Raw genomic sequence first — 23,398 nt, 5'->3', positions numbered from 1 at the left:
TCCAACCCCATTCAGGGAAGGAATCCCAGTGGTCAGAAACTTTGGAAAATGGGAATTTTTTCCCATTTTTCCTGCTTTAAACCGAGTTTCTGTTGGATTTTCCAGCTGGGAATTCCAACCCCATTCAGGGAAGGAATCCCAGGGTCAGAAACTTTGGAAAATTGGAATTTTCCCCCCGTTTTTCCTGCTTTAAAGCGATCCCAAATAGGGGAAAAACGGGAATTTTTTCTGGTTTTTGGGGATTTTTTTTCCCAGGAATTCTCCAGGAAGCTGCTCCCGGTTCCAGCTCCGAGGATTCCCGGCGGGATAATGATTAACGGGAAGCCACTCCTGGAAAATCGGGAAGTGGCAGAGCTGGTTTGGCCGGGAATTCCGGATCCTGGGAATTCCCTGTCCCGAGGGGATCCTTTTTCCCATTCCTGGTTTTTTCCCCTGGGAAAGGGAATCCAGGGAATTCCTGCAGGATCTGGGAAAAATCGGGAATTTCCAGGGATGAGGAATCCACGGAATCACTGGGGATTTATCCCAAAAATCCCAAATAAACCAGCCCAGGGAATCCTGGAGTTCTTTGGGATAGGAAAGATGCTTAAATCCCAAAAAATTCCCCCTTAATTCCAAGGGAATTCCCAAATCCGTGTGGGAAAGAAGCCGGAGCAGGGATCCCAATCCATAAATTCCTGAATTTATCCCAAAAAAACCTCCAGGGTTTTCCGAGGGTTTATCCCACAAAAAAATTCCCAAATTTGGTTTAAAATGGAGCAAAATGAACCAGGGAAAAGCTGATTCCCAAAAATCAGGACGGTTTGGGATATTCCCACTCCCAAAATCCCGGATTTTTATCCCAAATTCCCGTTTTTTCCCCCAAGGATTGGGCTGAGGGCTCTGGGATGAGCTGAGCCCCCTCCCTGAACTCCCAGAGCCTCAAAATCCCAGGATTTCACCCCAAAATTCAAAAAATCCCAGGATTTCACCCCAAAATCCCAGAGTTTGACTCCAAACCCCCCAAAATCCCAGGATTTCACCCTAAAAATCCACAATTTTATCCCAAATCACTGCAGGGATGGGCTGAGGGCTCCAGGATGAGCTCAGTCCTCTCTCAAAGCACCAAAATCCCGGAATTTCACCCCAAAATTCCAGAATTTTATCCCAAATCACTGCAGGGATGGGCTGAGGGCTCCAGGATGAGCTCAGTCCCCTCTCAAAGCCCCAAAATCCCAGATTTTCACCCCAAAATTCCAGGATTTTATCCCAAATCACTGCAGGGATGGGCTGAGGGCTCCAGGATGAGCTCAGCCCTCTCTCAAAGTCCCAAAATCCCAGATTTTCACCCCAAAATTCCAGAATTTCACCTCAAATCACTGCAGGGATGGATTGAGGGCTCCGGGATGAGCTCAGTCCCCTCTCAAAGCACCAAAATCCCGGAATTTCACCCCAAAATTCCAGGATTTTATCCCAAATCACTGCAGGGATGGGCTGAGGGCTCCAGGATGAGCTCAGTCCTCTCTCAAAGCACCAAAATCCTGGAATTTCACCCCAAAATTCCAGAATTTCACCTCAAATCACTGCAGGGATGGGCTGAGGGCTCCAGGATGAGCTCAGCCCTCTCTCAAAGCACCAAAATCCCACAATTTCCCCCCAAAATCCCAGGATTTCACTTCAAATCACTGCAGGGATGGGCTGAGGGCTCCAGGATGAGCTCAGCCCTCTCTCAAAGCACCAAAATCCCGGGATTTCACCCCAAAATTCCAGAATTTCACCTCAAATCACTGCAGGGATGGGCTGAGGGCTCCAGGATGAGCTCAGTCCTCTCTCAAAGCACCAAAATCCCAGGATTTCACCCCAAAATTCCAGAATTTTATCCCAAATCACTGCAGGGATGGGCTGAGGGCTCCAGGATGAGCTCAGCCCTCTCTCTAAGCACCAAAATCCCACAATTTCCCCCCAAAATCCCAGGATTTCACTTCAAATCACTGCAGGGATGAATTGAGAGCTCCAGGATGAGCTCAGCCCTCTCTCTAAATCCCAAAATCCCAGATTTTCACCCCAAAATCCCAGGATTTCACCCCAAAACCCTGCAGGCACGGGCTGAGGGCTCCGGGATGAGCTCAGTCCCCTCTCCAAGTCCCAAAATCCCAGATTTTCACCCCAAAATCCCAGAATTTTATCCCAAATCACTGCAGGGACGGGGTGTGGGCTGCGGGACGAGCTAAACCCCAAAATCCCGGGATTTCCCCCCAAAATCCCAGACTTTTCCCCACAAATCCCGCTTTGCCCGTGTCCGCCCCCCCCCTCCCCTCACAACCCGGGGCGTTCGGCTCCACCCCGAGCCAAACCCCCTCCCCTTTTCCCCATTTTTTTTTTTTTTTTCACCTTAAATCTTCCCCAAACGTCCCCAAATGTCCCCAAATGTCCCCAAATTCCCTCTGGCCGTGCCCGACTCGGGGTTTTTCCCCTCACGGCTTTACCTGTCCTGGGCCTGCGGAGGCCTCACGCTCATGGTGGAGGCTCTGTCAGGGCTCCCGGAGCCGCCGCCCCGCTCCGGCCGCCCCCGCCACCATCCCCGGCCCCGGCGGCTGCCGCGGCCTCGGGGGGCTCCCAACGAGCCCCCCCAAGGCCCGAAGGTAGCGGAGGGTGCCCGGCGGGCTCTGGGGGGGTTGCCCGGTTCTTTTCCCCCCTGTCCCGCCTTGGGGGCCGGGCTGAGGGAGAGGCCTGGAGGCCGCTCCCAATCCCCGGCCTCGCCCGGCCCCCCCCGGCCGGGAACGGCGGGGCTGAGCCCGCGGGGGCGGAGGGACGGCGGGGAGCGGAGCGGAGGAGGGGGCGGCTGGGGGACAGCGGGGGGACACGGAGTGACCGGGGGGACACAGAGTGACCGGGGGGACACAGAGTGACCTGGGGGACACGGAGTGACCGGGGGGACACGGAGTGACCTCGGGGGACACGGAGTGACCGGGGGGACACGGAGTGACCTCAGGGTGTGAGGGGGACACAGAGTGACCTGAGGGACACAGAGTGACCTGAGGGACACAGAATGACCTGGGGGACACGGAGTGACCGGGGGGACACAGAGTGACCTCAGGGTTTGAGGGGGACACAGTGACCTCAGGGTGTGAGGGACATGTGGTGGCCTGAGGGACACAGAGTGGCCTGGGAGTGTGTGAGGGGGACACAGAGTGGCCTGAGGGACACAGAATGACCTCGGGGGGACACAGAGTGACCTGAGGGACACAGAGTGACCGGAGGGCCACAGAGTGACCTGAGGGACACAGAGTGACCGGAGGGACACAGAGTGACCTGGGGGACACAGAGTGACCTCTGGGGTTTGGGGGGGACACGGAGTGACCTGAGGGACACAGAGTGACCTCGGGGTTTGGGGGGGACATTGGGGACAGTGAGGATTTGAGAGGGGACAGGGAGGGGACACAGAATGACCTGGGGCTGGGGGGGACAGGGAGGATTTGGGGACAGGGAAGATTTGGGGACACCCACGAGGACGGGCAGGATCTGGGGACGAGGATTTGGGGACAGGGAGGATTTGGGGACAGGGAGGATTTGGGGACAAGGATTTGGGGACAGGGAGGATTTGGGGACACCCATGAGGACAGGGAGGATTTGGGGACAAGGAGGATTTGGGGACAGCGAGGATTTGGGGACAGGGAGGATTTGGGGACAGGAATTTGGGGACAGGAATTTGGGGACAAGGAGGATTTGGGGACAGGGAGGATTTGGGGACACCCATGAGGACAGGGAGGATTTGGGGACAGGGAGGATTTGGGGACAGGAATTTGGGGACAGGGAGGATTTGGGGACAGGGAGGATTTGGGGACACCCATGAGGACAGGGAGGATTTGGGGACAGGGAGGATTTGGGGACAAGGATTTGGGGACAGGGAGGATTTGGGTTCAGGGGGTGCCACCCCCGAGCCCCCCTCTGTCCCCAAAGTGCCACCAGGGAGGTCCCCAAATCCTCCAAAATATCCCAAACCCAAATCCCCCAAACTCCCCAAATCCCCCAAATCCAACCCCAGAACCACCGGAATTTTGGGAATTTTTCAAATCCACGTCAAAAAATCCCCAAATTCCTCCTTTTCCCAAATCCCAACCACTAAAAATTCCCAAAAAAACCCCAAAATTCCCAAAAAAACCCCCAAAGTTCCCCAAAAACCCCCAAAAAAACCCCCAAAATTCCCCCCAAAAAAGCCCCAAAATTCCCCCAAAAACCCCCAAAATTCCCAAAAAACCCCCCAAATTCCCTAAAAACCCCCAAAATTCCCAAAAAAACCCCCAAAATTTCCCAAAAAAAACCCCCTAAAATAACCCTCAAAATTCCCCAAAAAACCCCCAAAATTCCCAAAAAAACCCCAAAATTCCCCCCAAAAATCCCCAAAACCCCCCCAAAATTCCCCAAAAACCCCCCAAAATTCCCCCCAAAAACCCCCAAAATTCCCCCAAAAAACCCCAAAATTCCCAAAAAATTCCCCCAAAAAGCCCCAAAATTCCCAAACCCCCCCCAAAATTCCCCCCAAAAAAACCCCAAAATTCCCAAAAAAACCCCAAAATTCCCCCAAAAAACCCCCCAAATTCCCCAAAAACCCCCAAAATTCCCAAAAAAAACCCCCAAACCCTTTCTCTGTTAAAAGATTTTTATTGAACTTTTCCAAGTCGAGGTAAAATAATTTTTTTTTTTTTCCATTTTTGGTTTTTTTTCCATTTTTTTTTTTCCATTATTTTTTCTTTTATTTTTTTTTTTGCAACTTCCATAACAAAATATGGAGCTATGGGATACCCCTGGAAAAAAAATATGTATATTATCCATAAATTTCTCTAACATTCCATCATATATATATATAATATATATATGTGACCTTTCCTGAAGCGGATTTGGATAGAAATCGGAATTTTTAAAGGCACAAATTTCCATTTTTTTCTCATTTTTTTTGTGGTTTTTCCCTCTTTTTTTTTGCCCTCTACTTTACACCCTATTTACAAATCCAACTTCCCGATCCCATAATTCCGTTTTCCCGATGGATTCAGGTCGGGAAAAAGTTTCAATCCATTCAAAAAATCAAGAAAAAAAGAATAAAAAAAGGGTTTTTAACCCTTTGAAACCCAAAAAAAAAAGCGTAAATATCCATTCAAAAAAAGCGCTAAAAAGATTAAAATCCTGGTTTTGTTCTTTTTTTTTTTGTTTTGTTTTTTCTCCGGGAAAATCCAAAGTTTTTTTTTATTTTTCCGGATTTTTTTTTGATGATTTCGACCGCGAGAAAATTCCTGGTTTTGTTTATTTTTTTTTAATTTTTTTTTTATTATTTTTTTGCTTTTCCATCCCACCAGGAAGCGAAAAAAAAACTTAAAATAATTAAAAAAAAACGTAATTATGGAATAAATAAAACCCAAAAATCTGGGACAACCCCATTAATGCTGCTGGATTTATTTTTTCCTCCTTTCCTTATTTTCTTAGGGGAAATTCCCCCAAAAATTCCCTCTTTTTTCAGGTTGTCCCATCCATAAAAAGTCTTTTTTTTTTCTCATTTTTTTTCTATTTTTTTTCCTATTTTTCCTACGGATTTCTCTACGAAAATAAAGCGAAAAGAACCCAAAAAAATTCCAAAAAAAAATCAAATAAAACAGCTGGAAAAACGGGATCCTCGATCCGGGAGAGAATTCCAACCATTCCCAACTTCCCGAGGGTTTTTTTGTTGTTCTTTTGGCACCTTGGAATTTTTTAGGATTTTTTTTTTTTGTTGTTTTTTTTTTTTTTCCCTTAAATTTTCCGGGATTTTTTTTTTTTTTAATTCCATCAAAATTTTGGAATTTTCCATTAAATCCTTTTTTTTTTTTTTTAACCCTTTCCTTCTCCTCTTCCTCTTTTTTTTTTTTTTCCTCCTTCCTCTTCCTGCTTTTTTTTTATTTTTGAATTTTCCTCCTCCCGGGTTCCATCGGGAATTCCGGAATTCCCGAGAAATCTCCGGATCCGTCGTCCTGAGTCCGGAATTCCCTGAACTCTCCCAATTTTTTTTATTTTTTTTATATTTTATTTTAAATTTTTTATTTTATTTTTTTTTTTTTTGCAGTGCAATGGCTCTGAAAAAAAAAAAAAAAACAACAACCCAACATTCCCACCCTTCCCAAAAAAACCCCAATCCCGAAAAATTCCTTTCCAAAGCCGCCAAAATTCCGACTTTTTCCTGCTTTTTTTTTTCTCCATTTCCCGCGGGATTTCGCCTCGAATCCGAAGGATTTGGAGGTGCTGGGAGGGAAAAAATCCGGGATTTTCCCTCTTTTTTTTGTTGTTCTTCCCGAGGGTTCCGGCACTTGGATTTTGGGATGGGAATTCCGGGAATTCCGGGAAAGGCCTCCTCGTGTAATTCCTGAGTTCATCCTTGCGCCCTCTCCGGGGTTTCCTTTACAATTCCATGGTTTTTTTTTGGGATAATCCAAGGGTTTTCCACCCCAAAATTCTTTCAAACTCCACATTCCGAGAATTTGGGAATTCCCGCTTCTCCTCCCGCCGGGGAATTCCCAAAATTTGTGCTCCGCCAGCGAATCCTTGGGAATTTCCGGCTCCTTCCCTGTTTTATTCTCTTTTTTCCCAGGGTTTTTCCGGAGCCTACGGAATCCAGGATTTGGGATTTCCCCCCCTCCCCCCTCCCAAAAAAACCCCAAAAAATCCGGGAAGGATCCACGAAATCCAGGAAAAAATTCCCGGCGGAAAAGTCCCAACTTTCTCTTATTTTCTTTTTTTTTGTTGTTTTTTTTTGTTTTTTTAAGGCATGAGTCAAACTTGGGGATGAAGGGAGAGAAAAAATAAAAACCATCCCAAAAAATCTGGGAATTCCGGCATTCACCTCAATCATTCCAGCGTTTTCTTTCCAAGCATTCCCAAAAAAAAAATTAAAATTCAAATTAAAATTAAAATTAAAAATCAAAAATTCCATCCACGCCAATTCCAGAGCGGGAAAAAATCCAAAAAATTCCCGTTCTGGATACACAAGAAAAAAAAATAAAAATTAAGGAATAAAAATGATTTTTTTTTTGTGGTTTTTAATGAGTTAGGATTAAAGGCATCCGGTTAATTTTGTGTTATTCCCGTTCCCATTCCCTGAAAAAAGTTTGGAGTTTTGCTCATGGCTTTTAAGAGAAGGAAAACATAAAAAAAAAAAGTGGGAAAAGTGGGAATTTTTTGTGTTTTTTTTTTTTGTTAAAATCTCGAGTTTTTCCTGAATTTTTTTTTGCCCCCCCCTCTCTCTTTTCTCTCTCCCTGATCCGGCTCCTTTGGAACAGTGCAAAATTCCCGGTGTGGAAATTCCCAAGCTCCTCCTTTTCCCACAAAAAAACCCCAAAAATTACAATTAAAAAATCCCAAAAAAATCCCAAAAAAGGAAAAAAAAACAACCCCAAAAAACCTCCCCCGGGATTCGGAGATTCCCAAAAAAAATCCCGGGAATTCCTCCGTGCCGGTGGCTGAAGCTCCGGTTGTTTTCCCAAATATTTTTCCCGGGAATTCCGGCGTCTTCCACCTGCAAATTCAAACAACAACAAAAAAAAAAAAACCCAAAACAACACAAACCCCTCCCCCCACCAAAAAACAACCAAAATCCCCTCCCCCTCCCCCCCTTCATCCTCCCCCACCCCAAAAAATTCCCGAAAAATTCCCAAAAAATTCCCAAATCTCCCCCTCCCCCCCCCTCCCCCTCTTTTTATCCCGAATTTCTCGGCAACCTTGCTACATAAATACACGGATTTCTTTTCCGGCCGTTTTTTCCAAGGTTTTTTTTTGTTGTTGTTTTGTTTTGTTTTGTTTTGTGGTTTTTTTCCCGGGATTAGGTGTCGGAAGCGGCGGCCACGGCTTTGGGGAGGTGCCAGATCCCGTTTTGCCGGGAATCCTCGGGAATTTCCTGCCGGGAATCTCCGTTCCAGCGGCGTTTCAGCCTCAGCTTGGGCGGCATCAGGGCGTCCTCCCTCTTCTCCGCGTTGCCGGCGTCTCCCGAGGAATCCCGGGATGTTTTCTCGGCGTTGTCGTCTCCGGAAAAACCGGGATGCGCCGGGATCCACGCCGGAGCTGCCGGCCGAGCGAAAACCGTTTTCCCCTCTTCCTCCTCCTCCTCTTCCTCATCCCGTTTTTCCCCTTTCTCCTCTTTCTCCTCCAGCTCCACCTTCACCCTGGGATTCAGCGGAGCCGCCTCGGGGCTCTCCAGCCTTTCCCGGTTTTTGCGGCCGGCGGGAGGAGGTTGGAGCTTGATGGGGAATTGCGGCTGCTCCTCCAGCGGCACCGGGCACTGCAAGGGCGGCACCACCAGGGGATAACGCGGGAAAGTCCGAGGGCTCAGGTGATAATTGAACACGGAGCAGGCTTGGGAATGCAGGTAATGCTTCATCTCCTCGGGATTGAAGGAAAAGCAGCTGCTCCCCGCGGCGAAGGGGCTCAATCCCGGAGAGGGGCTGTAGGAAAAGAGCGTCGGGGTCAGGGATAACGCCGGAGAAATGGGAACGTTGAGCACGCCGGGACGCGCCGCCAGCGGGGAGACGGCGAAAGGGCTGTGAGGGTGATCCGGGAAAATTCCCGGTCTGGAAAACAACGGGAGAACCACGTCGGGTTTGCGTTTGGGAGCGGCGGCGGCACCGGCGGCACCGGCGGCGCTGGCGGAGGAATGAGACGGAGCCAGCAGATCCCGGCGCCAATCCGAAGGGTTTTCCTCCAATTCCGAGGATTCCGGCTTCCTGTCGGCGTCTGCCAGGGATTCGGGGTGAGGCTGGAGCAGAGATCCCGGCGGGAAGCGCGGCTGGGAATCGTCGGTGGGGGAGTGAGGATCCAGAGGGGGGAAGTGGAAGCGGGAAGAGGCGGTGGGGACGGGCGGAGCGCTCTGAGGGACGACACCTGGGGAAAAAGGTGGAAAAATGATGGGAAAACGATGGGAAAACGATGGGAAAACGATGGGAAAACAATGGGAAAAGGATGGGAAAAGGATGGAAAAAGGATGGAAAATCGATGGGAAAACAATGGAAAAACGATGGGAAAACGATGGGAAAACGATGGGAAAACGATGGAAAAACAATGGGAAAATGATGGAAAACCGATGGAAAACCGGTGGAAAAATGATGGAAAAACGATGGAAAAACGATGGAAGAACGATGGAAGAACGATGGGAAAACGATGGAAAAGCAATGGAAAAACGATGGAAAAACGATGGAAAAACGATGGGAAAATGATGGGAAACCAATGGAAAAACGATGGAAAAACAATGGAAAAATGATGGAAAAACGACGGAAAAACAATGGAAAAACAATGGAAAAACAATGGAAAAACGATGGGAAAATGATGGGAAAACGATGGGAAAACAATGAGAAAATGATGGAAAAACAATGGAAAAACAATGGAAAAACGATGGAAAAACAATGGAAAAACGGGATAAAATCAGTCTGGGATGGAGGTGGAAAAATGGGATTTTTTTTAAGGGGTTTTGGTTTGTGGGGTGGGTTGGGATTGGTGGGAATGGCTGGACTGAGGGGGGATGTCATGGATTCATGGAAAAGTCTCGAAAATCCATGGAAAAGTCTAAAATATCCATGGAAAAGTCTCGAAAATCCATGGAAATCTGTCAAATATTCATGGAAATACCTCAAATATCCATAGAAAAGTCTAAAATATCCATGGAAATCTCTCCTCTGAGGGCGGATTTCATGAATTCATGGAAAAGTCTCAAAAATAGATGGAAATACCTCAAATATCCATGGAAATACCTCAAATATCCATAAAAAAGTCTAAAATATCCATGGAAAAGTCTAAAATATCCATGGAAATACCTCAAATATCCATGAAAATCTGTCAAATATCCATGGAAATGTGTCAAATATTCATGGAAAAGTCTAAAATATCCATGGAAATGTGTCAAATATCCATGGAAAAGTCTAAAATATCCATGGAAATATCTCAAATATCCATGGAAATATCTCCTCTGAGGGCGGGTTTCATGAATTCATGGAAAAGTCTCAAATATCCACGGAAAAGTCTAAAATATCCATGGAATTATAATAAATATCCCCATAAATGTCTCATCTGAGGGGGGAATTTCATTAATCCATGCAAATGTAACAAATATCCATGGAAATATCTTGGATATCCACCAAAAATCCCTCAAATTCCCACCCAAATCCCTCCCCACCCACAATCCCGGGATTCTGGGGTGCTGACTCCAGAATAAACCTGGAAAAAGCCTTTTAGGGAAAAAAAAGGACATTTATGCCTCATTCCCAAAGTTTTCCTCATTATCCTGATTGCGTTCTCCAAGGAAAAATGTGGGATTTTTAGCTAAAATTCAAGGAATTCCTATTTTCTACTGGGAATTCCTCACAAAACTGGGATGAAATGGGTTAAAAAAAACATCTGGAAGTTGTTATTCCCAAAAATTCCCAACTTTTCTCCACAGAAAAATCTCAATTTTGAGGAGCTGGGCCTGGTCTGAGCTGCTCCAGAGAAAAGCCTGGAAAATAAATCCAGCAGGGAAAAAACATGGAAAAAACCAGGAAAATTGGGAAAATTGGTGATTATTGAATCTGTAAAAATAGAAAAATTGCTCTGGAAGTCGATATTCCCAAAAATTCCCAACTTTTCCCCACAAAAATCTCAATTTTGAGGAGCTGGGCCTGGCCTGAGCTGCTCCAGAGAAAAGCCTGGAAAATGAATCCAGAAGGAAAAAAAGATGGAAAAAAAACCAGGAAAATTGGGAAAATTGGTGATTATTGAATCTGTAAAAATAGAAAAATTGCTCTGGAAGTTGTTATTCCCAAAAATTCCCAACTTTTCTCCACATAAAAATCTCAATTTTGAGGAGCTGGGCCTGGTCTGAGCTGCTTCAGAGAAAAGCCTGGAAAATGAATCCAGAAGGGAAAAAAGATGGGAAAAAGACTGAAAAAATGGGAAAATTTGGGATTCATGAATCCATAGAGATAAAATTTCCCCTGGAATTTGTTATTCCCAAAAATTCCCAACTTTTCCCCACATAAAAATCTCAATTTTGAGGAGCTGGGCCTGGTCTGAGCTGCTCCAGGGAAAAGCCTGGAAAATGAATCCAGCAGGAAAAAAAGATGGGAAAAAGACTGAAAAAATGGGAAAATTTGGGATTAATGAATCCATAGAGATAAAAGTTCCCCCTGGAATTTGTTATTCCCAAAAATTCCCAACTTTTCTCCACAGAAAAATCTCAATTTTGAGGAGCTGGGCCTGGCCTGAGCTGTGCCAGAGAAAAGCCTGGAAAATGAATCCAGAAGGGGAATAAAAATGGAAAAAAGACTGAAAAAATGGGAAAATTGGTGATTATTGAATCCATAAAGATAAAAAAACCCTCTGGAAATTGTTATTCCCAAAAATTCCCAACTTTTCTCCACAGAAAAATCTCAATTTAGAGGAGCTGGGCCTGGCCTGAGCTGCTCCAGAGAAAAGCCTGAAAAATGAATCCAGAAGGGAAAAAAATCAGGAAAAGTGGGAAAATTGGTGATTATTGACTCCATAAAGATAAAAGTTCCCTCTGGAAGTTGTTATTCCCAAAAATTCCCAACTTTTCCCCACAGAAAAAATCCCGATTTGGAGGATCCCAATCCAGCTTCCAGGGGGAAAAGCCTGGAAAACGAATCCAACAAGGAAAAAAAACCAGGAAAAATCTGGATGGGAAGCAGAAAAATCAGTTTTTGTGTGGGAAAAAAATGGGATTTTTCCATCCGGCGCCGTCTCCGGAGCCTCCTCCCTTCCCTGAGGGAATCCCAGCTTGGATTTGTTTTTTTTCCCCAAGGTTTTGTTTTTCCAAGGCTCCGGGAAAAGGCAAAAAAACGATGGAAAAATTCCTCAAGGTGTCTCCTGTGTGGGCCCTGCCGGGGTTTTTGGGGTTTGTTGTTTTTTTGGGAGAAGGGAATTTCTTTTCCAAGCCAAGGAACGGGGGTGGGAATGTCTGGAGCTTTAATTCCGTAATTAAATCGGAGCAAAAACGAGTCCGGGCGGTTCCCGGCTCCTTTTCCCTGGGGCACTTGGATAAAAAAATAAATCCAAAAAAAAAATAAATAAAAAATTAAATATTTGGGAGAATTTACAACATTCTCGGTTAATCCCAAGTTTTCTCATTCCTGGGGTGGGTTGGGATATAAAACCTGGAATTAAGGGGTTTTTCTCCAGGATTTTCCACCCCCTTCCCAAATTTTTTGGGTGGAAAAAGGAGAATATTCCTCAAAATGGCACCGGAGAAGGAGCTGGGGAGAGCTGGAAATTACAGGAAAGGATTTTTTTCCTAAAAAAAAGCTGAAATTCGGGATTTTCAGCCAGGCAGGAGAGCTTGAGGATTCCCAGGATTTTGCTGGAATTTTTGGGATGTTCTGAGCAGGGCCTGGAGTTGGAATTCCCTTTTCCAGCTCAGGATATTCCATAATTTCTGCTTTAAACGCGAGGAAACCTCGGCAGATCGGGAAATTTCACATTCTTATCCCTGAAAATAGGTGGGAAAAGGCGGAATTCCAAAGGGAAAAGGCAAAATTCCAAAGGGAAAAGGCAAAATTCCAAAGGGAAAAGGCAAAATTCCAAAGGAAAAGGCAAAATTCCAAAGGGAATTCCCCTGGAGGCAGGCCCGGCTCCTCTAAATTGAGATTTTTGTGGAGAAAAGTTGGGAATTTTTGGGAATAACGACTTCCAAAGGGGTTTTCTATCTTTACAAATTCATTAATCGTCAATTTTCCCACTTTTCCTGCTTTTTTTTCCATGTTTTTTCCCTGCTGGATTCATTTTCCAGGCTTTCCCTTGGAGGAACTTGGGCCAGGCCTGGCTCCTCTAAATTGAGATTTTTCTGTGGAGAAAAGTTGGGAATTTTTGGGAATATCAACTTCCAGAGGAATTTTTTTGTTTCTATGGATTCAATAATCACCAATTTTCCCACTTTTCCTGCTTTTTTTTCCATGTTTTTTCCCTGCTGGATTCATTTTCCAGGCTTTTCTCTGGAGCAGCTCAGACCAGGCCCGGCTCCTCAAAATTGAGATTTATGTGGGGAAAAGTTGGGAATTTTTGGGAATAACAATTTCCAGAGGGTTTTTTTATCTTTATGGATTCAATAATCACCAGTTTTCCCAATTTTCCTGTTTTTTTTCCATGATTTTTCCCTGATGGATTTATTTTCCAGGTTTTTCTCTGGAGCAGCTCAGACCAGGCCCGGCTCCTCTAAATTGAGATTTATGTGGGGAAAAGTTGGGAATTTTGGGGAATATCGACTTCCAGAGGGAAATTTTATCTTTATGGATTCAATAATCACCAATTTTCCCAATTTTTCAGTCTTTTTTCCATCTTTTTTTCCTGCTGGATTCATTTTCCAGGCTTTCCCTTGGAGCAGCTCAGACCAGGCCCGGCTCCTCTAAATTGAGATTTTTCTGTGGAGAAAAGTTGGGAATTTTTGGGAATAACAATTTCCAGAGGGAAATTTTATCTTTATGGATTCAATAATCACCAATTTTCCCAATTTTCCTGGCTTTTTTCCATCTTTTTTTCTTGCTGGATTCATTTTCCAGGCTTTCCCTTGGAGCAGCTCAGACCAGGCCCGGCTCCTCTAAATTGAGATTTTTCTGTGGAGAAAAGTTGGGAATTTTTGGGAATAACAAATTCCAGAGGGTTTTTTTATCTTTATGGATTCAATAATCACCAGTTTTCCCATTTTTTCAGTCTTTTTTCCATCTTTTTTTCCTGCTGGATTCATTTTCCAGGCTTTCCCCTGGAGCAGCTCAGACCAGGCCTGGCTCCTCAAAATTGAGATTTTTCTGTGGAGAAAAGTTGGGAATTTTTGGGAATAACAACTTCCAGAGGGAAATTTTATCTTTATGGATTCAATAATCACCAATTTTCCCAATTTTCCTGGTTTTTTTCCATCTTTTTTCCCTGCTGGATTCATTTTCCAGGCTTTTCTCTGGAGCAGCTCAGACCAGGCCCGGCTCCTCTAAATTGAGATTTTTCTGTGGAGAAAAGTTGGGAACTTTTGGGAACAACAAATTCCAGAGGGTTTTTTTATTTTTATGGATTCAATAATCACCAATTTTCCCAATTTTCCTGCTTTTTTTCCATCTTTTTTTCCTTCTGGATTCATTTTCCAGGCTTTCCCTTGGAGCAGCTCGGGCCAGGCCCAGCTCCTTAAAATTGAGATTTTTCTGTGGAGAAAAGTTGGGAATTTTTGGGAATAACAACTTCCAGAGGAATTTTTTTGTTTCTATGGATTCAATAATCACCAATTTTCCCAATTTTCCTGCTTTTTTCCATGTTTTTTCCCTGCTGGATTCATTTTCCAGGCTTTTCTCTGGAGCAGCTCAGACCAGGCCCGGCTCCCCAAAATTGAGATTTTTCTGTGGAGAAAAGTTGGGAATTTTTGGGAATATCAATTTCCAGAGGGTTTTCCTATTTCCATGGATTCATTTTCCCACCTTGCCTGGCTCAGGATTGTCCTCAGCTGTTGGAATTTGCCTTTTAGGGGCCTAAATTCCATCAAAAATCCCTTTTTTCCCAAGAAAGCGCTGCTGACTGTGGGATAAACCTGACAAATCCATAAAAAAACAACATTTTTGCCCCATTCCCAAACTTTTCCTCATTATCCTGTCCCCACTGTGGGAAAAAATTGGGATTTTTAATCAAAACCCACAGAATTCCCATTCCCTCCGAGCACATCCAAACTCCAGGGGCAGAAATGGGTTCAAAAAATCCAATTTTTCCTTGAAAACGAGCAGGAAAAAAGAGGAAAAAACAGAAAATAAAAAAAAAAAGATTTTTTTTTTTCCCAATCTCCTTTAAAAAGCTTCATAACCTCACCTGAGGCGCTCCAGGATTGCATCCCGAGGTTGATCCTCTTATCCCAAATCCCAAATCCCAAAAAATCCCCAGGGAAAAAATAAATCCTGATCCCACATCCCCCACAGAGGCTGGGATTTGTTACCAGATCCAATTTTTATTTTTCAATTTTTATTTTTTTATTTTTATATTTTTATTTTTATATTTTTATTTTGAAATTTTTATTTTGAAATTTTTATTTTGAAATTTTTATTTTTCAATTTTTATTTTCAAATTTTTATTTTTCAATTTTTATTTTGAAATTCTTATTTTTCAATTCTTATTTTTCAATTTTTTATTTTTCAATTTTTATTTTTCAATTTTTATTTTTCAATTTTTATTTTTTTTTCAATTTTTATTTTGAAATTTTTATTTTGAAATTTTTATTTTTCAATTTTTATTTTTCAATTTTTATTTTTCAACTTTTATTTTTCAATTTTTATTTTTCAATTCTTATTTTTCAATTCTTATTTTTCAATTCTTATTTTCAAATTTTTATTTTTCAATTTTTATTTTTCAATTTTTATTTTTCAATTTTTATTTTTTCCCAGGATGATTTTGGGGTTTTTTTTGCGTTTTCTTTTTCCCCAAATTTTTTTTTTTTCTCCCCATTTTTTTTTTTCCCCAAATTCCCAAAATTCCCGGAATTCCCAAAATTCCCGGTGCTCACCGTTGGGTCGGATGTTGATGAAGGGATAATTTGGCATCACCAATTTGTTGAAATTGAATTTGTAGGTGAATCTTTTGCCCTTGGTCTTGTGCAGGATCCTCTTGTTGTAGTAATATCTGGGAATTTAAATTCAAATTGAATTTAATAAATTTTAAAAAGACAATTAATAAAATTAATAAATAAATTGGATAAATAAATTGGATAAATAAAATTAATAAATAAAATTAATAAATAAAATTAATAAATAAAATGAATAAATAAAATGAATAAATAAAATTAGTAAATAAAATGAATAAATAAAATGAGTAAATAAAATGAATAAATAAAATGAATAAATAAAATGAGTAAATAAAATTATTAAATAAAATGAACAAATAAAATGAGTAAATAAAATGAATAAATAAAATGAATAAATAAAATTAGTAAATAAAATAAATAAATAAAATGAATAAATAAAATGAATAAATAAAATGATAAATAATTAAATTAATTAAATAAGCAACTTTAAGAAATTAAATTTAAATTTTAAAGGAAAAAAAAAGGAAAAATTACTGTTCAAAAATCCACAATTCTTTTCGAATTCCCGAAGGATTCGTTCCTAAAATCCCGGTGAAACCAAAATGTGGAATTTTGGAATGGTTTGGAGCTTAAATTTCCTTAAAAGTTCAGGATTTTTTTCCTAATTGCTGAGAATTCCAAAGGGAAAAGGCAGAATTCCAATAGGGAATTTGCAATTCCCAAAGAATTCATTCCCAAAATGAAAAAAAAACATTAAAAACCACCAAAAAGTGCAAAAAATCACTAAAAAAAAAAGAAGAAAAAAAACCCCAAACTGCCACCAAAAAATTGGCAAAAAACCCTAAAAAAACCCAAAAAAAACTAAAAAAATCCTTAAAAAAATAAGAAAAAACCTCTAAACTGCCCCCAAAAAATCACAAAAAAAATCCTGAAAGTCCCAAAAAATCCTGATAAAAATCCCAAAAAATCCCCCAAAAAATCTGAAAAAAATCCTGAAAAATTCAGAAAAAATTCCCCAAAAAATCCCCAAAAATTCTGAAAAAAATCCTGAAAAATTCTGAAAAAAATCCCAAAAAATCCCCCAAAAAATCTGAAAAAAATCCCAAAAAATCCAATAAAAATCCCCAAAAAATCTGAAAAAAATCCTGAAAAATTCAGAAAAAATTCCCAAAAAATTCTGAAAAAAATCCTGAAAAATTCTGAAAAAAATCCTGAAAAATTCTGAAAAAAGTCCCAAAAAATTCTGAAAAAAATCTGAAAAAAATCCCAAAGAATCCAATAAAAATCCCCAAAAAATCTGAAAAAAATCCTGAAAAATTCTGAAAAAAATCCTAAAAAATTCCAAAAAAAATCAGAAAAAATTCTGAAAAAATCCTGAAAAATTCTGAAAAAAATCCTGAAAAATTCTGAAAAATTCCCAAAAAATTCTGAAAAAAATCCCAAAAAATTCTGAAAAAAATCCCGAAAAATTCTGAAAAATTCCCAAAAAATTCTGAAAAAAATCCCGAAAAATTCTGAAAAAATCCCTAAAAATCCCCCCAAAAATTCTGAAAAATTCTGAAAAAAATCCCAAAAAATCACAAAAAATTCTGAAAAAAATCCCAAAAAATTCTGAAAAATTCCCAAAAAATTCTGAAAAAAATAAAAAAAAAATCTGAAAAAAATCCCAAAAAATTCTGAAAAAAATCCCAAAAAATCCAATAAAAATCCCCCAAAAATTCTGAAAAAAATCCTGAAAAATTCAGAAAAAATTCACAAAAAATCACAAAAAATTCTGAAAAAAATCCTGAAAAATTCTGAAAAAATTCCCAAAAAAATTCCCAAAAAATTCTGAAAAAAATCTCAAATATTCGGAAAAAAATCCCAAAAAATTCTGAAAAAATCCCGAAAAATTCTGAAAAAAATCCTGAAAAATTCAGAAAAAATCCCAAAAAATTCAGAAAAAAATCCCAAAAAATTCTGAAAAAAATCCCGAAAAATTCTGAAAAAAAATCCTGAAAAATTCTGAAAAAAATCCCGAAAAATTCTGATAAAAATCCCAAAAAATCCCCCAAAAAATCTGAAAAAAATCCCAAAAAATCCAATAAAAATCCCCAAAAAATCTGAAAAAAATCCTCAAAAATTCTGAAAAAAATTCCCCAAAAATTCAGAAAAAAATCCTGAAAAATTCTGAAAAAAATCCCAAAAAATTCTGAAAAAAATCTGAAAAAAATCCCAAAAAATTCTAAAAAAAATCCCAAAAAATTCCCGATATTTTTTCCAGAATTCCCAATATTTTTTCCAGAATTCCCACTGACCTGAGGGCTCGGCTGAGCTTGTCATAATTCATCTGGGGCTTGCACTTGCGTCTCCCCCAGAGCCGAGCCACCTCGTCGGGGTCCTTGATGACGAATTCCCCGTATTCCCCCTGCTGCCAGGCGATGACGTGCCGGAATTCCTCCTTCTGCAGCAGCTCCAGGATGAAATGCCACAGCTGGATCTGCCTGGAGCCAGGGCTCGACTCCGTCTTGTAAGCCCACTCTGGGAAATGGTAGCCTTGGGATGGGGAAATGGGGAAAAACGGGGAGAAAATGGGGAAAAATGGGAAAAAACGGGGAGGAAATGGGGAAAAACGGGGAGAAAATGGGGAAAAATGGGAAAAAACGGGGAGGAAATGGGGAGAAAATGGGAAAAAACGGGGAGGAAATGGGGAGAAATGGGACAAAATGGGGAAAAAATGGGAAAAAATGGGGAGAAAATGGGAAAAAATGGGGAGGAAATGGGGAGAAATGGGAAGAAATGGGGAGAAAATGGGAAAAAACGGGGAGAAAATGGGAAAAAACGGGGAGGAAATGGGGAAAAACGGGGAGAAAATGGGAAAAATGGGGAGAAAATGGGAAAAACGGGGAGGAAATGGGGAGAAATGGGAAGAAATGGGGAGAGAATGGGAAAAAATGGGAAAAAAGGGGAGAAAACGGGGAGGAAATGGGGAGAAATGGGGAAAAACGGGGAGAAAATGGGGAGAAATGGGAAGAAATGGGGAAAGAATGGGAAAAAATGGGGAGAGAATGGGAAAAAATGGGAAAAAATGGGGAGGAAATGGGAAAAAATGGGAAAAAACGGGGAGGAAATGGGAAAAAATGGGAAAAAACGAGGAGAAAATGGGAAAAACGGGGAGAAAATGGGAAAAAACGGGGAAGAAATGGGGAGAAATGGGAAGAAATGGGGAGAGAATGGGAAAAAATGGGAAAAAATGGGAGAAATGGGAAGAAATGGGGAGAGAATGGGAAAAAATGGGAAAAAACGGGGAGAAAATGGGAAAAAATGGGAAAAAACGGGGAGAAAATGGGAAAAAACGGGGAGGAAATGAGAGAAAATGGGGAGAGAATGGGACAAAATGGGAAAAAATGGGGAGAAAATGGGAAAAAATGGGGAGAAAATGGGGAGAAATGGGAAGGAAATGGGGAAAAATAGGGAGAAAATGGGACAAAATGGAGAGAAAATGGGGAGAAATGGGAAGAAATGGGGAGAAAATGGGACAAAATAGGGAGAAAATGGGAAAAAGGGAAAAAATGGAGAAAATGGGAAAAAATGGGGAGAAAATGGGAAAAAATGGGACAAAACGGGGAGAAAATGGGAAAAAATGGGGAGAAAATGGGAAAAAATGGGGAGAAAATGGGACAAAATTGTGAGGAAATGGGACAAAATTGTGAGGAAATGGGAAAAAATGGGGAGGAAACAGGAGAAAATGGGAATAAATGGGAAAAAACGGGGAGAAGATGGGAAAAAAATGGAATTATTTTGGGAATGTTGAGTGGGGTTTGGGTGGGAGGTGGAATTCTGTAAAATGTTCCATGTGGGAACAGGGAAATCCAGGATTCCCGTTCATTTCTGAGCCTTTTTTCCATGGAAAATCCATCCAGAAGATATAAAAATCAATTAGAATTGGCTAAAAATCATTAAATTTGGGTGGAATTCAATATTCCATGTGGGAAAATCCTGGATTTCCCTCCATTTCTGATCCTTCCCAGCCCTGTTTTCCATGGAAAATCCATCCAAAACCATCAAAACCCCCCAAAAAAAACAGGAAAAAATTGGAATTTTATTGAATATTCCAGTCAAAATTCCAGGGATGGAATTGAGACCAAAAAAAAAATCATAAAAAATCAGAATTTGGGGTGGTTTTTTATATTATTTTTTGGGAAAAATCGTCTTTTTTCCACGTTCCTGCCAGGAAAGAAATTCCAGAAGGGAATAATCCCAAATTCATCCCAAATTCATCCCAAAATTCATCTCTGGGGACAAAATAAATTGAATTTTAAACCCAGCACCTCCCCCATTGGTTTTTTTTTTTTGAGGTTTTTTTTCCTACCAGTGGAAATTTTGGGAGAAATATTCCCAGAAAATATTTTTATCTTGGAAAAAATTGATTTAAAAAATCCCAAAATAATAATTTGGGAATTTCTTACCCCCTCCTCCTTCGGGCTTGTCCACGATGCTGCAGCCGGCTTTCATTTTCTGCCTCCTGAAAAAGGAAAAAATTGGGATGAGAAAGGGAATTTTTGGGCAAAAAAAAGGGAAATTTCCCTGCCTGGAATTGCAGGAAGGAGACAAAACAAACCCAGCTCAGTTCCCAGACGGGAGCAGCTGCCAAAATCCACAGCTGGGAGAGGCCAGATGTGCCAGGGAGGAGGGGAGGGGAAAAATGGGGAAATGAGGGGGAAAAATGGGGAAAAAGGGGGAAAAATGGGGGGAAAATGGGGGAGAATGGAGGGAAAAAAATGGGGGAAAAATGGGGGAAATAGGGGGGGAAAGGGGGGGAAAATGGGGGAAATTGGGAGAAAAAAATGGGGGAAAAAGTGGGGTAAAAGGGGGGGAAAAAGGGGGGGAAAAGGGGGGGAAAAATGGGGGAAAAGGGGGGAAATTGGGAGAAAAAATGGGGGAAAAAGGGGGGAAAAGGGGGGGAAAAAATGGGGGAAAAGGGGGAAATTGGGAGAAAAAATGGGGGAAAAGGGGGGGAAATGGGGGAAAAAAAGAGGGAATAAAGGGGGGAATAAAAGGGGAAAAAAGAGGGGGAAAAAAGGGGGAAAAAGGGGGAAAAAGGGGGAAAAAAGGGGGGAAAAAGGGGGGGAAAAAGGGAATAAAGGGGGGAAAAAGGGGGGAAAAAGGGGGGAAAAGGGGGGAAAAGGGGGAAAAAGGGGGAAAAAGGGGGAATAAAGGGGAAATAAAGGGGAAAAAGGGGGGAATAAAGGGGGAAAAAGGGGGAATAAAGGGGAAATAAAGGGGAAAAAGGGGGGAATAAAGGGGGAATAAAGGGGGGAATAAAGGGGAAAAAAGGGGGAAAAAAGGGGGAAAAAAAGGGGGAAAAAGGGGAAAAAAGGGGAAAAAAGGGGAAAAAAGGGGAAAAAAGGGGGAATAAAGGGGGGAATAAAATGGGAACAAAGGGGAAAAAAGGGGGGAATAAAGGGGAAAAAAATGGGGGGAAAAGGGGGAATAAAGGGGGGATAAAGGGGGGGCAAAAGGGGGGGAAAAAGCTGGAAAAAAAGGGGGGAAAAGGAAGAAAAAAATGGGAATAAAGGGGGGGAAATCCCAGCTGTTGATCCCAAGGATTTCCCAATTTCCCTGCCCGCTGAGGGGGGATGGAGACTGGGAAAAAATGGGATTTGGGAATGTGGAGATTCCCGGGATTTGGGAATGTGGAGATTCCCAGGATTTGGGAATGTGGAGATTGCTGGGATTTGGGAATGTGGAGATTCCTGGGATTTGGGAATGTGGAGATTCCCAGGATTTGGGAATGTGGAGATTCCTGGGATTTGGGAATGTGGAGATTGCTGGGATTTGGGAATGTGGAGATTCCTGGGATTTGGGAATGTGGAGATTCCCAGGATTTGGGAATGTGGAGATTCCCAGGATTTGGGAATGTGGAGATTCCTGGGATTTGGGAATCAGAGGAGATTCCCAGGATTTGGGAATGTGGAGATTCCCGGGATTTGGGAATCAGAGGAGATTCCCGGGATTTGGGAATGTGGAGATTCCTGGGATTTGGGAATCAGAGGAGATTCCCGGGATTTGGGAATGTGGAGATTCCCAGGATTTGGGAATGTGGAGATTCCCGGGATTTGGGAATGTGGAGATTCCCGGGATTTGGGAATGTGGAGATTCCCGGGATTTGGGAATGTGGAGATTCCCAGGATTTGGGAATCAGAGGAGATTCCCAGGAGAACCGGAGCTCTCTGGGCCTGGAATTCATTCTGGGAATGCCCAGAGACCCCCGGGAATGAACCGAGACCCCCGGGATTAACTGGAGACCCCCGGGAATGAACGGAGACCCCCGGGAATGTCCAGAGACCCCCGGGAATGAGCCGAGACCCCCGGGAATGAGCCGAGACCCCCGGGAATGATCAGAGACCCCCGGGAATGAACGGAGACCCCCGGGAATGAACGGAGACCCCCGGGAATGCCCAGAGACCCCCGGGATTAACTGGAGACCCCCGGGAATGAACGGAGACCCCCGGGAATGAACCGAGACCCCCGGGAATGAACCGAGACCCCCGGGAATGATCAGAGACCCCCGGGAATGAACCGAGACCCCCGGGAATGATCAGAGACCCCCGGGAATGAACCGAGACCCCCGGGAATGAACGGAGACCCCCGGGAATGAACGGAGTCCTCCGAGCGGTTCCCGGAGCCCCCCGGCAATTTCCGGATCCCCTCGGCAATTCCCGGAGCCCCTCGGCAGCTCCCGAAGCCCCTCGGTAATTCCCGGAGCCCCCCGACAACACCCGAAGCCCCTCGGCAATTCCCGGAGCCCCCGGTAATTCTCGACACCCCCCGATCGGCTCCCGGAGCCCCCCGGCAGCTCCCGGAGCCGCCCGACAATTCCCGAAGCCCCTCGGCAGTTCCCGGAGACCCTCGGCAGCTCCCGAAGCCCCCGATCGGTTCCCGGAGCCCCCGGTAATTCCCGGAGCCCCCGGTAATTCCCGAAGCCCCCGGTAATTCTCGGCCGCTCCCGATCGGCTCCCGAAGCCCCTCGGCAGTTCCCGGAGCCCCCGGTAATTCCCGGAGCCCCCGGTAATTCCCGGCCGCCCCCGATCGGTTCCATCCCCGGTGCCTCCCCCCCTCCTCCCGCCCCCCCCGGCCCATCCCGGTTCCCCCGCGGGCCCCGGGAAAAGCTTCAAAGGCCCCAAATGGCCGCCGGGAGGGGCCGAGAGGCGCCGGGGCGGCGGCGGCGGCGGGGCCGGGGCTCGTCCCTGGCTCCGTTAGAGCCGCCCCGAGCCTGTCCCGGCCTGCCCGGCCCGGCCCGGCCCCAGCCCCGGGCGCTGCCGCTCCCCCCGGCCCAGACACCCCCGGAATCGCCGCCCACACCGGCAAATCCACGCTGGGGGGGCGGTGGATCCCCCATTCCCGTTCCTCGCCCCCCCAGCCGGTGAACGGAGGGGGGGGGGCGGTGTTTATCCACCCCCGGTAACCGGGGAGGGAGGGAGGGAGGGCGGGGGAGGCCGGGGATAATCCTCCTCCGCCCACCGCGGATCCGCCTCTTCGGTATCGCCGTGTTTATCCCACACCCCCCCTTCCCTCCCCCCGGTAACCGGGACCCGGTAACCGGGACCCCCCCCCCACCCCCGCATTTACCGGGGGCGCCCCCCCCGCCCAAACACGAGCCCGGGTTGTTTTTCCCCGCTAGCCAGGGGGGTTCTCTTTATCCCAACGCCTCCGGGAAGCCCCCGGTAACCCCAACCTCAGCCCAAAAATCCCGCTGTGGCCCCTCCGTGATTCCCGCACCGGGACGCACCTGCGGGGGCGGCCGGGCCGGGAGCAGCGAGGCGGTTCCGGGAGAAGCAGGAGGAGGAGGAGGAGGAGGAGGAGGAGGAGGAGGGAGGGGAGGGGGGAACGGGGAAG

At 44.0% G+C, this 23,398-nt stretch overlaps 2 protein-coding genes across 2 annotated transcripts in view; both read right to left on the bottom strand.

The window, feature by feature from the left end:
• Nucleotides 1-2,701, bottom strand: part of ARHGEF11 (Rho guanine nucleotide exchange factor 11) — a 71,597-nt gene extending 68,896 nt beyond the window's left edge. Inside the window, exon 1 of the mRNA XM_058860210.1 lies at nucleotides 2,466-2,701. Coding sequence (XP_058716193.1) covers nucleotides 2,466-2,497 — 32 coding nt within the window. The 5' untranslated portion in view covers nucleotides 2,498-2,701. The remainder of the gene's footprint in view (nucleotides 1-2,465) is intronic.
• A 3,161-nt stretch (nucleotides 2,702-5,862) lies between these two features.
• ETV3 (ETS variant transcription factor 3) lies at nucleotides 5,863-23,398 on the bottom strand. The gene is made up of 5 exons (XM_058860524.1): nucleotides 23,292-23,398; nucleotides 19,969-20,024; nucleotides 17,818-18,055; nucleotides 15,503-15,618; nucleotides 5,863-8,874 (listed from the first exon to the last, which is right to left on the bottom strand). Exons 2-5 carry the CDS (start codon nucleotides 20,012-20,014, stop codon nucleotides 7,820-7,822), a joined length of 1,455 nt encoding a protein of 484 aa, XP_058716507.1. The 5' UTR covers nucleotides 20,015-20,024; nucleotides 23,292-23,398; the 3' UTR covers nucleotides 5,863-7,819.

This window comes from Poecile atricapillus, chromosome 33 (genome assembly GCF_030490865.1).
Source record: "Poecile atricapillus isolate bPoeAtr1 chromosome 33, bPoeAtr1.hap1, whole genome shotgun sequence".
In the NCBI taxonomy this organism is placed as follows: Eukaryota; Metazoa; Chordata; class Aves; order Passeriformes; family Paridae; genus Poecile; species Poecile atricapillus.
This window is presented reverse-complemented; position numbering and strand designations above follow the sequence as displayed.

What these genes read in the sequence shown, in the direction of transcription:
- ETV3 (XM_058860524.1), bottom strand. Translation starts at nt 20,014, where the DNA reads ATGAAAGCCGGCTGCAGCATCGTGGACAAGCCCGAAGGAGGAGGGG. An exon ending in CAAGCCCGAAGGAGGAGGGG is followed by an intron (nt 18,056 to 19,968) that starts GTAAGAAATTCC and finishes CCCCATCCCAAG; the next exon opens with GCTACCATTTCCCAGAGTGG. An exon ending in AAGCTCAGCCGAGCCCTCAG is followed by an intron (nt 15,619 to 17,817) that starts GTCAGTGGGAAT and finishes TTAAATTCCCAG; the next exon opens with ATATTACTACAACAAGAGGA.